We start from the raw sequence: 17358 nt of genomic DNA, 5'->3' as shown, positions 1-17358 counted from the left end.
AGGGCTTACAAAGCAGTTTAAAGAGCTGCGAGGAAATCAGTGTATAATGCACTGAACCTAGGGGACCCTTAAGTCAGCCTCAAGTGGGCCCAGTTATAGCAGTGGCCAAGAATTTTTTTAAAAAACCCTCAGGAGAACTTGGGGAGGCAGAGACAGGTGGATCTCTGTGACACTGAGGCTAAGCTTGAGGCCAACTAGGTCTACACATAACAAGTTCCAGGCCAGCTGGAGCTACAGGAAGGCCCTGTCTCAAAACGAATAACAAAAAACAAAATGAGGCTCAGGCTCAAGGGAAAGGGGTCTAGCTAGCCCATCTCGCAGGTGGATCTCTGTGACACTGAGGCTAAGCTTGAGGCCAACTAGGTCTACATAACAAGTTCCAGGCCAGCTGGATCTACAGGAAGGCCCTGTCTCAAAACGAATAACAAAAAACAAAACGAGGCTCAGGCTCAAGGGAAAGGGGTCTAGCTAGCCCATCTCAGGCCTGATTTAGGCCAAGGAGGAGCAGCAGGCTCAGGCTGGGGGAAGGCCCTGAGGTGGGCTCAAAGCCACCGGGTACTCACTTTGGTAGCTTCAAGCTGAGATTCGAGAGTTCCCGATTCTTCCACCATGCAGGACCTAAACACAGAAGCACAGTGAGCAGGGCCTGGTCACCGTAGGCCAGTGCCTAAGATTAATTCTCCTCTTGGTACACAATGCCTGGTGTCTGCAGTTCCTTTTACTGAGGAAACAAACTATCTGGTACTGGTCACCCCTCCTAACAGGCTGGGTCCCATTTCTGTTTTAGAGACACATAGGTCAAGGCCAGGGCTCCTTACCCTTAAAGGGTCACTCAGGTCTTTTTTTCCCCCAGAGTGGCTTCGGGCCTGACAGCTAGCTCATTCTCTGCAGCCATGGGAGGCCAAGAAAGGGAAGCCTCAGCTGAGAGCCCACTGAGCCCCCTTGATGCTCCCAAGGGAAAGGAGCCACATTCTAAGGTGACAGTACAACCCCTAAGATAGCAGGTAGGTTGAGAAAGTGGTACCAGCTGAGGGAGGACAGAGCTCTGATAGAACTCCAGATTCAGGTTCCAGCATCTAGACACTGCCAGGCCAGACTCGTTTTGAAGGCCAAGTTCTGAGGAGCCAAGCTTGGGGGGAGCCTACTTCTTTCCAAGATAAGTGCGGGGTCATATAAGGTTCCCAGTGACCAAAGACATCAAACGAGCAGGGTTACGTGCAGGGACGAGTTCACACAGTGCGCACGGCCCCTATCTCTTCACCCACGTCTACCCCAACCTATCCTTGTGAGCCAGGGTAAGCTCTAAAATCTCCCCAAGTTCAAAGTGCTTTAGCAAGGGAAGGCACCAGGCTTCCTCTTACCCCAGGTGGTGAGATTACAGGCACGCCCTGTCCCCAGGGAAAAGGGAGCCCCAGGGACTGGGGTAGGAGGCAGGGCCAGTGCAACCGAAGGGGACAGACCCTCCTCCCAAGCGGCCAGGGTGTGGGTTAGAAAGCAGAGCCGCCTGGGAGTCCAGAGTGCATGGGTCAAACCACAGTGAGGGAGGAAGAGAAAAAGAGAAGAACCTTCCAGACAGATCATCCCCAACTTCATACTGATAGACACGAATGACCCGACGATATGCTATGCTAGTCAAAGAAAAGAAACCAAATGAATACACCAAAGGGAGGCGAGGCAAGAGCATATCGAGACAGACACGTGCCACAAGGCCCAAGCTGACGGTGCACAGGCAAGGGCAGCCTGGCGCCGGGTGGGAAGCAGGGACAGCTCAAGGGGCACTGGGCCAGGCGGGACAGAGCTTGGGAGGAGCCACAGGTGAGGGAGCATGGCACCTCAGAAGACCAAGAGCAGCAGACAGCATGGGGCGGGAAAACCTGTGGACCCTCAATGTGGAGCTCAGGCCAGAAGCTGCCACCCCCCCACCCCCCCTTGTGAAGCCTCTGGCAGCCTGACTGGTTTGGGGAGATTTCTCTGGTCATCACCTTTACACATCTGACTTTCCCCTTTGCAGAATCTCGAGGGCTCCAGGTAAGTTCTTAGTCTGGGCTGGCCTGGGTACAGGCTCTTGCTAAGACTGGGGGACAGCCCTGCTCCTCCCTAGGGCTCCTCCAAGCCCTGTCTCCGTACCACATTGTAACACTGGACATTCCTGCCTTCTCCTAGAATAAACAATTCTGGTGACCTCCCTACGACGGAAGCCCTAGGGGGTGACGCTGCACCCAGCCTGAGCTCCCAGCATGGCCATCCAGCTTCACATGCCCATTAACCACCAGGGGCTAAATATCTTTTTCATTAAAGTGGGGAAACAGGCAAAATGGAAGTCCAATACAATTCCTGGTGAACAGGTGGGACAGGGTTCCAGGTTTTGGACTGGAGCTCTAGCCTCTCACAGTTGCATTCTGGGCAGAAAAGGGAAGTAATTCCCAAAGACTATAGGCTCTAGCAGGGACAGTGGGTGTGGGGCAAGGTGGGCAGGAAGGCCCATCCTGGATCCTTTGCAAGCCAGGCCACTGGGGAACAAGGGGCACAGGGACAAGCACACGAGACGCCACCACACCACGAGCCCGGAGAAAGAAGACAATATTAACCCATCGAGAAGGTATGTTCTGTGGGGATCCAGGCAGCCAGGAGGCAAGGTGGTGTCCAAACACAGCAGCGGTCAGGAGGAGGCAGAGAAGGAAGGAAGAAGGAAAACACGTTAGTCCCTTTCTGACACTGACCTGTGCCAGGTCTCACTGAGCCTTGCACAGTCCCACTCTATCTAGGACAGCCAGCAGCACCATTTCTGGGGAAATGTACCCTGCACCACAGAGAGCCTTCTAGCTGCCCCATCCAACCATACTGTACCAGCCCTCCTCTCAACTCTAAGCAGTCTTGGATTTTGGATGGTTACTTTTTTTTCCAAATTAAAAAATTTTGTTTTGGGACTGGAGAGAGGGCTCAGCTGTTAAGAGCACAGGTGCACTTATACACTCCATGCACACAAAAACAAAAAAAATTTTTAAAAATTTTGTTCAGCTTTGTATCTTTAGTATTTCATTTATTTTCATTTTTAAAAAGGTATTTTATGTGTATGCGTGTATGGCCTGCATGTAGGTAAGTGCACCTGTGTCCTGCAATGCCCACGGAGAACAGAAGAGGCCGTCGGATGCCCTGGGACTGGAGTTACGGACAGTTGTTAGCTGCCATGTGGGTGCTGGGATTTGAACCCAGGTCTACAAGAATAGCCAGTGTTCTTAACCACTGAGCCATCTCTCCAGCCCCCTATTTTTATTTTGTGTATAAATGTATTGCCTGCATGTGTGTAAGTGCACCTGTGTCTTGCAGTGCCAGTGGAGGTCAGAAGAAGGTGTCAGATTCCCCCAGAACTGGAGTTCCAGATGGTTGTAAGCTACCATGTGGGTGCTGGGAATCAAACCCGGGTCCTCTGCAAGAGCAGCCAATTCTCCTAACTCCTGAGCCATCTCTCCGGCCCCAGTCATTTGATTTTTTAAGGTAGTCTTGCTATGTAGCTTTGGCTGGTACAGGACTCACTATGTAGACCAGGCTGGTCTGGGGTATCCTGTGTCTCCTAAGTGCTGAGATTATAGATGGGCATCACCATGTCCACCTTAGATTTCCAGTTTTTTCTTATTTTTTGAGACAGGGTCTCCCTGTAGCCCCAGCTGTCCTGGAACTCACAGATAATCTGCCTGCCTCTGCCTCCCGAGTGCTGGGACTAAAGGCGTGTGCCACCACACCCGGGGGACCTCAGTTTTTTATACAAAGCTCCCCTGTGCCTCAGAGCTGGAGGCCTAGTGTTGCTAGGGCTGGTCCCACGAGGGCGGGCACCTGGTCTCCTGGATCCACTGGTGGAAGGCATTGGCGTGCTGGGCAAACTCCTGGCGCAGCTTGTCATTCTCCTCTTGCCGCCGCTGCTCCTTCTGCAGCTCCAGCTCCCGTTCCTGAGTGAGAGAGAGGCAGGTGCTATCTTCTGTTGGGCCTTGACACTCAGCCTCAGATGGGCTCAGCATAGACATGGCTCTGTATCATGGAGGGCCAGGGGTCCCCCAGAAGCTGACCCAACAAGAAACAGGGCACCAGGCAGACCTTGATGATTTTCTGCAGGTTCCTCCAGGTCTCCTCTAACGCCTCCATAGTGAACCAGGTGTAGGGGTTGGAGGCCACACGGAAGCTCTTGATCTGGCGGTCCAGTTCTGCTAGCTGATTGAAGTCAGCCTGTGCAGAGCTGAGGGAGGAGCGGAAGGCATCATGGGCCTCGCGCAGGGCTTTGATTTCCTCCAGGGAGTTGCAGCGCACGGGGTCTGTCAGGTCCTCCTCTGCATTCTCAAACCAACTGTTGAAGGCAGACGCCTTTTTGGCAAAGGTCAAGAAGAGGTCCTCCACCTAGAAGCAGAAGAGCAGAGTCAGGAGAACCCAGGGCAGAGGGTGGATGTATGGTTCCTAGGAGTCAAGGGGTGAGGCCTGCTGGGAGTCTGGCCTCTTTTCTACCTCGTCTCCTGGGAATCAAAGGCCAAGCTCACCAAGGCAAGAAGCTTGGGTTCTGCTGACTCCACACCCTGTTCAACTCCTCTGGGCTGCTGAGGTCACATCTTCCTCAAAGGATGACGGGACAAGACAGAGGGAAGTGGGGTCTACTGCCCCTGACACTGGGCCAGTGGAACTGGTCCCACCCTCACCTTTCGGAAATGACTCTGGGCCTCCAGCAGCTTCTTCTTCCGGGTGGCCGAGTTGGCCAGCAGCTGGGTCCATCTCTTCATAAGGGAAGCATGTCGGGCCTCGATGGCCTTAGACTGGATGTGCTTGGCAGCTAGCAGCTGGTCTTTGAGGGCAGTGATATTGGCAATGCCCTCTTGCTGGAAGGCCTGTAGGCCAGCGTCAAAGGTTTCCTGCAAGGAGGAGCCACAGGTCAATATGCAAGGACTGCAATGAGCATCCTGTGCCTCACTGAGATGGCCTGAGCAGTTACACCAGGTGTGTCTGGAGCCCCACCTCCTGCTGGTGCTCAGTCATACCTGCCCGCTTTCCTGCTTGCCTTGGACAACAGATAATAGCTATGGCCCTCTTATGCCTATGGCCATAAACCCTCCGATTCCAGTACCCAGGTTCTGGGCATGACCATGCATGGCCTTGGCTCCTCAGACACACCACCTACATGTGAACACTTTTAGTTTATTCTTTGTAACTAAGCCCAGGAAGGCTTGTCCCGCAGACCAGTGCCTCCTGAAGACTGAGAAGCATCCCTGCCTCTAATCCCACAATGCTGTTAGCCCATCAGGCTATACTGCAGATGCCTTGTTCAGTGTTGGCTTCCCAGTTAGTGCGGAAGTGCTGAGGCCAGGGCCTGGAGGTGCTGCTTGTTGCTGACTGACCACGGCCATACAGGAGACTGAGTATCTAAAGGATGGACACCAACGAGTCCTCGTCCAGGAAGTGCTATTTGAGTAAACAAAATCCACCACTCCGGTGGCCAACTGACCTGCTTGGTAAGCAGAGTCTGGACAGAGGAGAGATCTCGGCCATAATCATCAGTCTTCAAGCTGTTCTCCTTTTCACCTAGGAAACCAAGTGTGGAAACTGTCTCACCCTCCACAGAGCAGATGGATTAACAGTCAAAGTTCTCCACAGAGCAGATGGATTAACAGTCAAAGTTATCAACAGCCTTCTCTGACCCCAGGGTAGCTGGCTCCTCCCATATCCACAACCCTCTTCCTTCTCGAGTCAGAGGGGCCCCTCCAGAACACATGGGCTCAGATAGCACAATCCAGTTCCCTGCATGGCACCGTGGGCTGGGCAGCTACCAGGTAGTTCCAAAGTGGCCTGGGCTCTCTGCTGAGCCCGCTGCTTGGGTTTCCATGCTACTTGTGTCCGAGTTTGCAGGACTGTTTGGTGAATGCTCATTCAGCTTGGTATAGGCACTACAGTGACAGCTCTGGCCTCTGGATATTTTATGTCTGGCATGCAGACCTGCCCTGCAGAACTTTGAGTCCCTGTGTCCCATAAATTTCTTCTCTGCAGCAGAAAACCAACTATGTGGCAACAGTGTCTCTGGTAACCATCTTGCTGGCCTAGGACAAGGAGGAGCTTCAAGCAGTGTGGCGCTTACTCACCAATCCAGGACTCCACCACGTCAGCCTTCCAATTGAACTGAAGGAAGGCCGAGTTCTCATCAAGCTTTGCCTTCCTCTGGGCTGCAGCTTTCTCCAGGTCTGACACCTTCCCATTCAGCCCCTTCATCTTTGAGGAGATGTTCTCCTCGTGGTGATTGTTCTAGGCCAGGAAGAGCAACACAAACCAGCTTACTTCCAGCTGCAGTCACCTATCCACAGTAAGCCCCAGACTGCAACTGGCTCAATTTCTGTCATATGGGCTATTTGTTCCCTGGTCAGTGCTACTTCCAGAAATCAACGGTACAGGGAGAGTGATAAAGGGTGGACACTAGATCAGAGATGGGCCCACTTCTATGTTTGATAGGGGAAAAGAGTTATCACTTAAAACAGTATACATAGCCAAAGGCTCTTATCCTTTATGCAATAAAGACAGCAGCTCTGAAGAATGTTCTGACATTGTGGACACTGAAGATGGTAATGTCTGAAACGCTTTTGAACAAGGGTCTCACGAGGGGCCAGGCTCACCTTTTTAATGAGGTCCTGTCCGTTCGTACAGACATCATTCACTCGATCCTTGTGGACAGTGAAGTCTGTCTCAAAAGCTTCATGTTTCTTCAGTAAGCCCTGCAGAGAAAGTACTGAGTCCAGCCAATGAGCCTGCTGTGTGTACAAGCTGGGTCAGGGGACAGAGGGTGCCACAACTCCCTCTAGTCCAGCTGGAAACACCATCAATATGGTACACGGGGACTAGGGAATTACAGAGAGAATAGGCTGGAAGAGAACTGTGCTGCTGTGGGATGGGGAGAGAAGGAACTAAGCCAAGGCAGACCAAGTCTTCCCTTCTGTTTAGCTCCCTTAACCACTAGGAACAATACCCTCCTTGCTGCTTCTAGGAACCTCAACCGCCCTGATAGGCTGCTGACTTCACTCACACTCCACCAGAAACCAACCATGCTGACATACTTGCTGTCTCCTGTGAGGAGAGTGGCTTGAGGCAAAGCAAATTATTTCCACATCTGCTGGCAGTTTGGGAAACGAATAACCATATCTGGCCTCTCCTATCCAGTGACTAGGCTGCTTGGCATTGGCTCTGACAACAGTACAGGGAGAATGACGTCTGTGGTTTCTGCCTTTGCCTCTCTGAGCAATGTGGAGGAAGTGGTCCAGTCTATAGCAGAGAGGCCATGTGGGGCTGAACATTAAGATGTCCCAGCTGCCAGCCACGGGACTGTGGCCGCCTGAAACCTTCTGGCTCAGTTTGCTTTGCCCTGGAAACAGCTGTGAGTGTACATGTCCAACAAGTCACAGACTCTGGGCAAGAGGAAATGGTTGGTGCTCTTAGCCAGGCAGTTTTAGGTAGCTGTTACACAGCAACTGTTAACCAATTCAGAAAGTGGCTATAGGTTCAGCTTAACTTCTGGGGCTCATGAATGTGGAGAGGAGGTCATTAAGGCAGAGCATGCGATCCTGCCATCTTGTAGCAACTCTTACCAGTAAGACTGGTGTCCTTACAAGGGACGGGCAGGCACAGAAGCCAAGGGAGCTTGGACAGAGGAGATGGCTCTGCGCAAACAGCCAGGAGTCAAAGTCCTCCAAGCCGAGAGCACCCCGGGGAACCAGATGCTGGAAGCAGCAGGGACCCTCCCCTGTGGGTGTAGGGGAGCATGGCCTCCTGCACCTCAGACTTCTAGCCTTCAGACTGAGAGACAGCACACTTCAGTTGCTTACTGTAAGCCACTGTTTACACACTGCGCTCAGCTCTTCTGACCTGGATTGCAGCAAGAGTGTCTCCATAATCTTCACTAGCCACCAGAGTCATCTTCTCATTGATCCAAGCCTCTTCCTCTTCTACATTGGCTACAAACTGCTGATACTCCAAGGACTCCTCTAGCCGTTGGCCACTAATTACAGAATAATGGGAAAAAAATCAGTTGTCATCTCTGACTTAAATTCTAGTAGGTAGTATGTACTTAAAACACCCCCGAAGGTGTGTATATGAAGTGATTTTGTCTACCCTTCTGGGGGACACAAGGCAGCCAGTGCTCCAGATTATATACTGGATTCAGACTCATGGGAGGAACCAGCTCAGCATGGCCAGGTTTTCTCTCTGTCCCCGAGAGCTCCTTTGCTGACTGCTCACCGTGCAGCTGCTAGCTGCTTCAGCTCCTTCCAGTGCTCCACGAATTGTGCAAGACGCTGCTGGATCTCCTCCTGCCCAATTGTGTTGTCATCAGAGAGCTTCTTCCCAGTGTCCAGGACGCCCTGACGGGAAAGAACACTGAGTTACCGCCAGGAGGTGCTACTGGAGTCTACTTCTAGGTGCCTGTGTCTCGAGGTCCCAAGAAGATGTCTCGACAGCACACTAGGAACTGACGGCCAGGAGGCATCAGGGAAATGAGGCCTCAGCGCATAAGGCAGCTCCCCACCTGAATAGCTGGTTCATGTGCAGCGAGTTCTGCCTCCAGTCGTTTGTGCTTCTTTCTCAGGTTCTGAACGCCTGTGAGATCCCGACCATAGTCCTCAGAGCTCACTAGCAGCTTCTTCTCCCTGAAGGGCAGGCCATATGGTCAGCTGCACCTGCTCATTCTCACCAGGCATCAGGTCAGCTATGACTCTGGGTGTTCTCAAATACCTATCATTTTCTCCAGAAAAACCCTTTCCCATTTCTTGGGCACAAGAGCCTCCATTTCCCAAATGAGTAGGCCTAGACCTGCCTCTGACCACGCACATATGTCAATGAAACAGGCTTATTCTGTGCCATAGGTCTGCAGAGGGCTGGCAATGCCTGGGGACAGGGGTACCACTGGTATTGTTAGTATGAAGTCCATGTAATCATGTGCCCATCACATACATGTGTGTGTGTGTGTGTGTGTGTGTGTGTATAAATAAAGATATTTACTTTCATACTTTTTTTTTTTTTGGTCTTTTTGAGGCAGGGTCTCCCTGTAGCCCCAGCTGTCCTGGAACTCAGAGATCTACCTGCCTCTGCATCCTGAGTACTTGCATACTTTTTAAAAATATTTTTTAGTAAAGCAAGGAATGAAGAGTTTGTACTTAAAAGTGGCTCTAACCCAGGCACAGTGGCTCACACCTGTAATCCCAGACATACAAGGTAGCAGCAGGAGGATGAGGTGTTCAAGGCCATCCTGGGCAACATGGTTAAGTGTCAGGCTAGCCTGGATCACATGAGACCATTTCAAAACACAAAAAGCAAACCAAGGAAAAGAAAATAGTTTCTAGCACTCGGGAGGCAGAGGGCTCTCTGGGAGTTCAAGGCCAGCTGGGGCTATAGGCAGACCCTGTGGCAAAAAGACAAAAAAAAAAAAAAAAAAGTTTTCTTTACATGCCCCATCACTTGGAAGCGTGAGATAGAGAGATAGCTCAGCCGTTAAGAACACCGGTTATTCTTGCAGAAGACCTAGGTTCAAATCTCAGCACCCACATGGCAGCTAACACTGTCTATAACTCCAGTTCGAGGGGATCCAACAGCCTCTTCTGTCCTCTGCAGGCATTGCACGACATGAGTGCACTTACCTCCATGTAGGCAATACACGCAGACACATGTTAAAAAAAAATAAAATAAAATAAAAATCACCTTTCCTTTTGGATAAACTCAACTTTCCCAGGGATCCAATAAACAGGGTCTAGTGTCTAGTGTGATGTCATGGCTAATGTCATCATGGGGTGAGAGGTAGTGATCCTGGCAGGTCTCAGAACTGTGGCCTTTTGCCACACCTCCCCGTTGTCCCCAGACCAAGGAAGCCGGAACTCTCCCATCTTTCCAGGCAGCCTGTGTTCCTCCAAGACACCCTGAACACAGCAACAGGAGCACATACTTGATCCACGACTCCTCGTCATCCATGTCTCGGAAGAACTGGTGCAGGCGGTGGGACTCATTCAGCTTGGCTCTCCGGGAAGCTGCCATGTTCTTGATCTTCTGGAAGCGCCCGTTGATGGTGTCCCGCTTCTCTTTCACTTGGGAGGTATCAAAGGCACTGCTGGTCATCAGGCTGTCGGCCTGGCTGTTCAGGTCCTTCAGGCGATCCTGCGAGAGGGGAGAAGAAAGACGGCTCAGAAACCTGGTCTCCCAAAAATACCTGCTTAAAAACAAGGACTCAGTCATTTCTTTTAATCAAAAAAATTTGATTTACTCTTATTTTATGTATAAAGCGTCATGCCTGCCAAACAACGTGCTGTGCAAATGCCTGTGGACAGAAGAGAGTACCAGATTGTATGGAACTGGGGTTACAGATGGTTGTTAGCCCTCATGTGGGTACTAGGATTCCAATCTGGGTCTTCTGCAAGAGCAGCCAGTATTCTTTGACAGCTGAGTCATCTCTCCAGCCCCAAGAACTCAGTAACTTCTTACTAAAGTATAAAGCTTTACTGACTCAAAATGTGCTACGTAGACCTCGGGGGCTTTTAAGGCCAGTATCTTCGTGACATTAAGACTTAACTTCTCTGTCCTGTGTGGACACCTGCAGGGTGATACAAGGTACGGAGTGCAGAGGAACGCAGTGCCTTGGTTGGCGGTCAGACAGATGCAGACTGCACTTCTCACTCTTGACTGTCACCACTGCCCCTAAGAACAGCCTTCAGGTTTTTTTTTTTAAATAAAGTAGATGCAAAACATTTATTTGCTCAGATTTTAAGACTGCTTTACATACTTTTTGTTTGAAATGTTTTATTAACCAGAAATGTCAACTGATAACAGATTCATTTAATGTTCACTTGTCAAGCATAGTTGGTAATTGAGGGAGAAACCCATCAAAGGCTTATGTACAGTTGTGGAGGTTCTTACTATACTTGTAGCATGGAAAGTAAACTTGATCACTTTTTACATATTCTAGAAGACATTCAAGTGTTTTTGTTTTGTTTTGTTTTGTTTTGTGTGTGTGTGTGTCTTTTTGAGGAGACAGAGTCTCTCTGTAGTTCCAGCTGTCCTGGAACTTGCTGTGTAGACCAGGCTGGCCTTGAACTCAGAGAGATATGTCTGCCTCCCAAGTGTTGGGATTAAAGGTATGCACCACCACTCGAGGCCAGCCTTCACTTTATCAATTTTTTGGTCCTAGAGACTGAACTCGAGTCCTGTGCAGGATAAACACACACACTACCACTAAACGCTTACCACCAGTACAATATTATACTTTGAACAGCAATAAAAGTTAATTTTACTCAACAGTCAAGGCCTGTCAGATGGCTCAGCAGGTACAGGTGCTTGCTGCCAAGCCTGATGACCTGAGAGCCACCCCTGGAACCTACTTCTGCAGTTGACCTCTGGTATCCACACTTATACCTTGGCACACAAAAAACAAACATGTGTAATAATAAATCCAAACATTTTTACTTTACAGAACAACTCACAGGCAAACTATGGTCAGTCAGTCTAGAGTCTCCAAAAATTGTTCAGAAATGATAAAGTGAGCTGGGTGTGGTGGCTCAGGTCCCGAATTCCATCATTTTGGGGGTTGAGGATGGAGGACTGCCATAGAGTGAAGCCCTGCTGTACTACATTGTGAGTTTCAGTCTAGCTGGGCTGCAGAGGGAGGTGGGCTGTCTCAATTGTGCCCATCTACTTCAAAATGATCAAGTGAGCTTGTCACTTCAAAGGAAATTGACTAGTTTAGCAGGGCGTGGTGGCTCATGCCTTTAATCCCAGCACTGGGGAGGCAGAGGTAGGGGGATTTCTATGAGGTCAAGGCTAGCCTGGTCTAAATAGCAAGTTCCAGGGCAACTGGGGCTAAAGGGAGGCCCTGTCTCAAAAAAACACCCTCAAAAACCAATTTTTTTTTAAAAAAAAAAAAAAAAAAAAAAAAAAAAAAAAAAAAAAAAAAAAAGAAACTATCGTTTTTAGACAGTGGAGAAGCAGTATGAGTTTTTCCCATGATTTGAACAAGCTTACTCCTCCTCTTCTACCTACAAAGCTTCATCCTTGACATAATACCACACTCAACAATCTGAACTCAGAAGCAACTAAAAAAAATCCAGATGCCCTCTAGTAAGAGACATTAAGGAAATCTGCAAAAAATGCAATCAGTATAGCACTTATGCTCTTTTCCTATTCTTTTCATTTTCTTTTGAAAAATTACTGTGATCATTCATAAAAATGCTATTTATGAGCTGGAGAGATGGCCCAGCAGTTAAGAGCACTAGCTGCTCTCGCAGAGGACCCAGGTTTGATTCCCAGCACTCACATGGCAGCTGACAGCCATCTGTTAACTCTAGTTCCAGGGGATTGGATGCCCTCTTCTGACCTCTGTGGGCATTCCATGACACAGGTGCACTTATATACACGAAGGCAATACATTCATACACATAGACTAAAAATAACAGCTGGGCGTGGTAGCACATGCCTTTAATGCCAGCACTCGGGAGGCAGAAGCAGGCGGATCTCTGTGAGTTCGAGGCCAGCCTGGTCTACATAGTGAGTTCCAGGCCAGCTGGGGCTACAGGGAGACCCTGTCTCAAAAAGACCAAAAAAAACAAAACAAAACAAACAACTGGGCGAAAACAACTGGGCCTGGTGGTGCATGCCATTAATCCTAGCACTCGGGAGCCCTCTTCTGACCTCTGAGGCATTACACGGCACTGGCGCACTCACATAGACTCATATACATAAAATAAAAATAACATAAAAATTATAAAAATAATAAAACAAAATAATAAATTTAAAAAAGACTAAAATGCCCTGGAACCAGCACATCTACAGCTGCTGCCTTAAGTGCTAGGTATCCCTCTCCTTCCTTAAACTACTCTCTTTTCCAAGTCCTGTGAAACCTGGTTGGGACTTCTGGGGCTCCCTCTGATTATCCCTGCCATGCTGACCTCGTGGGCAGATATGTCCGCCTCCAGTAGCTGATGCTTTTTCAGCAGGTTGTTCACAGAAGCCAGGTCTTTGCCATAATCTTCAGATGCCAGGAGAGCCTCGACCTGCCATTGGTCAACACAAAGGAAATGGTTATTGAAGGACGTACACATGGTGTTCTGGAAAATCCAGGGTGCCCAGCTGCTGCTCCAGGGGCTTTTCAACCAGGAGTCACTGTTTTTCCCACTTGGGCCAGATCTGACATGGCTCAGGAGCCTATTGAGAGCAAGCCTTCCCTGGGATGCAAGGGCAAAGAGCACAGCAAGCCCACAGCGACACAGCTCCTCTAGAGCAAGGATCACAGTGAGACTAGACAACACATAAAGATGCTCACTGCGGTGAAACTCAGGACTCCCACCCAAGGACCAAATGAATGCCAGCTAAGTGGGCCTGAATCATGGCAGGACTCTCTTTCAAACGGTGGGAAGAATTTCTGTGACATGGGATAACACTCCCCATACAAATGAAAAATGCCATTTATGTACTTAATGCTATAAAGAAATGCATTTTTTTCCTCTAACCTCTACTCACTGTATTTAACAATTCCTTATAGCAATCTGTACCTATCTGGCAATGAGAACTTCTGTTAGGGTCTAGAAAGGCTGCCTTCTTAGTTTGTGGCTGGCTGACACACCCATTCACTTCTTGAATGCCTAAAAGCTTCCTTATAGTGGGGAGTAAGAACCATTTCACATTACCTCAGAGAGCCAGAAGTCAAAGTCCTTGATTCCAGTGTTGAAGTTCTGCTGCTTGTTGGCCTCTTTCAGCTTCTGGCTCTTCTCAGCGGACTTCTGTACCAGGAACTGCCACTGGTCAGCAAGGGCGGCTAGGCGAGCCTTGGAAAGAGATGGGAGCCATTTTGGATAGGGAAGTCTCTGAAGGACCCATCATTCCTACAGCCCAAATCAGAGACCATGGCAGAAGTAGAAACAGTCACAGGAACCATTTGTCCTGGCGGTTCCCATCTGTGACTGGACCCAGAGACTCTAAACTGCATCTGTTCTTTAAGTAATGCCCACGGAGGTCAGAAGAGGGTGTCAGATCTCCCTGGAACTGGAGTTTAACCAGATCTAGGTCCTCTGAAAGAACAGCCAGTACTCTTAATTGCTGAGCCATTTAAGTTTTTTTTAAAATTTTTTTTGGTCTTCTTGAGACAGGGTCTCCCTGTAGCCCCAGCTGTCCTTGAGTTCAGAGATCCACCTGCCTCTGCCTACACCCAGTGCTGGGATTAAAGGCGTGTGTGCCACCATGCCCGGCTGTTTATTAAAAAATTTTTTTTCTTTTGGTCTCCCTGTAGCCCCAGCTGGTCTGGAACTCACTATGTAGACCAGGTTGGCTTGGATCTCAAGAGTTCCACTTGCCTCTGCCTCCTGGGTGCTGGGATTAAAGGCATGTCTATGTTGAGGCATATTCCAGAGGTACACTGACCAGCACACTAGTATTCTTCTGGAGCCAGTACATGTCCCAGAGCCATACCTTGACAGCATCTTCACTGCCAGCACAGGCCCCACGCTCGATCAGTGAGTTGCCCATGTCGATGACTCCGCGAATGCGGTCAGCGTTGGCATGCAGCTCTGCCTCGAAGGCCTGGTGCTTCTGGTGTTTGCTCTGAAAACACCAAACTACTATTCAGAGGCAGCTCTTGCCAGGCTTGTCTTTAAAGCAGGAGGGACGTTTAGGAGGGACGGCTGGGAAGCTTAAAGAACGGGCAAGCACTGATGTAAGGATAGACAGCAACCACAGGTACGTGTGAGATACAGTAGGGTGGTGTCTACGACAGATTAGCAGAGGTAGGTTTTGGCCAGAGAAGGGAACACAGCAGTTCAGGAGCAGCAGGGTAGAAAGTCAGTTCTGAACAGCTGCACCAGCTGGGAGCAAAGCCCCAATTCTGCACTTTTAAACATTCTGTAGGCGACAGCAGTGTCGATTTTAATTCTGAATATATCTGTGTGCCAGCTTCAACCCAAGGTTTTGTCTTTTTGGACAGCTCTCTCAGGTAACTTGTATGGGCTCTCCCACCATCTAAGGCAGCCATCACAATGCAACAAGACATGTGATGGCTGGTAGTTCCTCTGTTGATACAGACTTGGCTTTGCTGGCTTATCACTTGGTAGCTATCATTAATCAAAACACAGGGCTACTGTCAACCCAGCCTAATAGGTGAGAATTTATTTTTGCTAGAAGAGGGGGTGGGAGCCTGGTATGGCTTGAAAGAATTCATTATGACGTAAAAGGTGCAGAAACACGAAGAGACAGGACTGTAAGGACACGGCAGCTGCAGCATGAATTCTGGGACAAACACCAGGTGGGTGAGAAATGTTTCAGGGGGAACGTTACTGGGGAGGGAAAAAGGCAACAAAGTTGGCCAAGAATTCTGCACCTAATGTTTCATTTCAGAGGCAGCAACTGTTAAAGGATGGGAAGCCGGCTGGCTAGAGCAGCCAAGGCCCCACAGGTCCCAGCCACAGACCTTGACAGGACCCAGCTAGCCTGTGTTTTGAGCTCATCACTTGCTGGTTAGAAGCAGTTCATTCTCTTCTCTAGCTTCCGTCCTCCTCTCCCCAGCTACACAGCTGTCTCCTCTTGCAAACTCCGCAACCATGTCTGCTTTTATTTGAACCTCTAGGTCCCAAGTCTCTTAGGTTTGGAAGTACACCTTGCTATTCCATAGTTCTCTGCAGGCCAGCTCCTCAGCCTGGGAGTATCCTGGACTCACCCCAAGCTAGGCTGCCCCCCAGGATTTGACACCTCAAGCACAGCAAAACTGAGTTAAAGTCAACACAGAAAAGCTGCTTACTCCACTTTTAAAAAGAGTATGCCCTGAAAGAAAGCCAACTACTGCCCCCAAATCAAACACTGTACAGAACTTGCCTGGGTGATGAACTGGGGAAGAGGAATGGGGATTGCAGGCTAATCACAACAGAGAAAGCGACATCTCACAGGGACACTTGGATGATGATCAGGGATTAGAAATGAGGAGGATGGATGAACAGACACCAGTAGACCATATGTGACCACAGTAACAGTACTCTACAGAGTAGAACATAAATCCTGGAGCTCATGAATCTAGAACTCTTATAAGCACAAAAAAACTTACCAGCAGCTTGGAAAGCTATAAAAACAGATCAAAGAATAAGAGTTCAGTACACTGATGTGAGCGCATCTCAACCATTAAACAGACTCATTCCGCCATCTCACTTCCCTCAGGAAGCTCAGCATTTAGGAACAGTACAGTAGCTGGTTCCATAATTATGTCATAGCTAACAAGGCTTCAGCAGAGACCAGCAAGGGAGTAGCTTCTGATGGCCCTGACAGTTCAATGGAGCCTTTCCACTGGCTCCACTGGAAGTAGAAACATTTTCCATGGGCTTCAGCACAGGTGAGGATTGTTTTATAGGTACACCCCCGTTAGAGCGCCATAATTTAACAGCCTCTACTCAGTAACACAGGCCTACTTCAGGACAAGTACCCAATGAGCCATACTCACCTGGATGTTGGTGGGGTCCTTATAGGACTCATCACTTGCTGTCTGTAATTTTTCACTGATCCAGGCCTCAATTTCATCCACGTCCCGGCTAAACTGCTGAAGTGTCTGAGATTCCCCAAGTTTTGACCTTTTCTCAATCATCTGGGCTTTTAGACGGCGCCACCTGGAGTGAAGAACAAAGGTGTTTTCTGCCAGCATGGAGGAAGCTGAAGATGGAGTGGGTGTGGCTTTGTAGCACGGACATGCATCTTCTCAGAGCTGGCAGCTGCCCACCCCCAAAGGACACGCACCTGTCCAGGACCTCATTGCGCCGACTTGCAATGTCTCCCTTGGCATAGTGGTCGACAGCAATGAGCTGGTCTGCAAAGGCCTGCAGGGCAGCAATCTTTTCCTCCTAAAGGCAAACAGGTGAAGAGGTCAGCAGGGCCTGGACAAGGTCTGTCTGGCCTGCTGGTTTTCAGAGGAGACATTTGTACTTTGGGTGATGGGGACTAACTGGTGGCAAGATCGGAACACACTGACACTTTAGAAGCCAGTGTGTCAAGAGCCAGAGGCCAGCTTGATTTTCATCATTACTAGAGTAAGGTTTAATTTAAGAGGACTCCAGGTCACATTGAGGTGGGCAGGTGCTGAAACACCAGCAGATGTCATACAACAGATTTAGCCTCATAAAAGGACAGGAGGGACTACTGTTTTCAACAAAGTGGTTTTCAAGCTGGTGGCTTTTCTTCGTTTAATTAAAAAAATTTTTTTTGTATTTTATGTGTACAAGTATTCTCCCTGCACATATGTAAATGTACCACATGCATTATTGCCCTCAGAGGCCAGAAGAGGGTATTGGATCCCCTGGAATCTAACTTATAGATGGCTGTTAATTGCCACATGGTGCTGGGAAC

The 17358-nt window shown here is 49.3% G+C and overlaps 1 protein-coding gene across 5 annotated transcripts in view; it reads right to left on the bottom strand.

Annotated features, from left to right (window-relative positions):
* Positions 1-17358, bottom strand: part of Sptan1 (spectrin alpha, non-erythrocytic 1) — a 68346-nt gene that overhangs the window by 1578 nt on the left and 49410 nt on the right. For 2 of the 5 annotated variants that reach the window (XM_008843992.3, XM_008843994.2), the window contains 18 exons: positions 16753-16856; positions 16463-16625; positions 16073-16087; positions 14452-14583; positions 13674-13811; positions 12936-13040; positions 9947-10155; positions 8537-8657; positions 8251-8372; positions 7879-8011; positions 6636-6734; positions 6111-6270; positions 5480-5556; positions 4680-4889; positions 4090-4386; positions 3832-3944; positions 2589-2606; positions 564-618 (listed from right to left, as the gene is read on the bottom strand). In XM_008843992.3, coding sequence (XP_008842214.1) covers positions 564-618; positions 2589-2606; positions 3832-3944; positions 4090-4386; positions 4680-4889; positions 5480-5556; positions 6111-6270; positions 6636-6734; positions 7879-8011; positions 8251-8372; positions 8537-8657; positions 9947-10155; positions 12936-13040; positions 13674-13811; positions 14452-14583; positions 16073-16087; positions 16463-16625; positions 16753-16856 — 2271 coding nt within the window. Of the gene's footprint in view, positions 1-563; positions 619-1565; positions 1629-2588; positions 2607-3831; positions 3945-4089; positions 4387-4679; positions 4890-5479; positions 5557-6110; positions 6271-6635; positions 6735-7878; positions 8012-8250; positions 8373-8536; positions 8658-9946; positions 10156-12935; positions 13041-13673; positions 13812-14451; positions 14584-16072; positions 16088-16462; positions 16626-16752; positions 16857-17358 lie in introns of all 5 variants that reach the window. The other 3 variants (XM_017800827.2, XM_017800830.2, XM_029568704.1) reach the window with 2 other exon arrangements.

This window comes from Nannospalax galili, unplaced genomic scaffold, assembly GCF_000622305.1.
Source record: "Nannospalax galili isolate Female #2095 unplaced genomic scaffold, S.galili_v1.0 scaffold300, whole genome shotgun sequence".
In the NCBI taxonomy this organism is placed as follows: domain Eukaryota; kingdom Metazoa; phylum Chordata; class Mammalia; order Rodentia; family Spalacidae; genus Nannospalax; species Nannospalax galili.
This window is presented reverse-complemented; position numbering and strand designations above follow the sequence as displayed.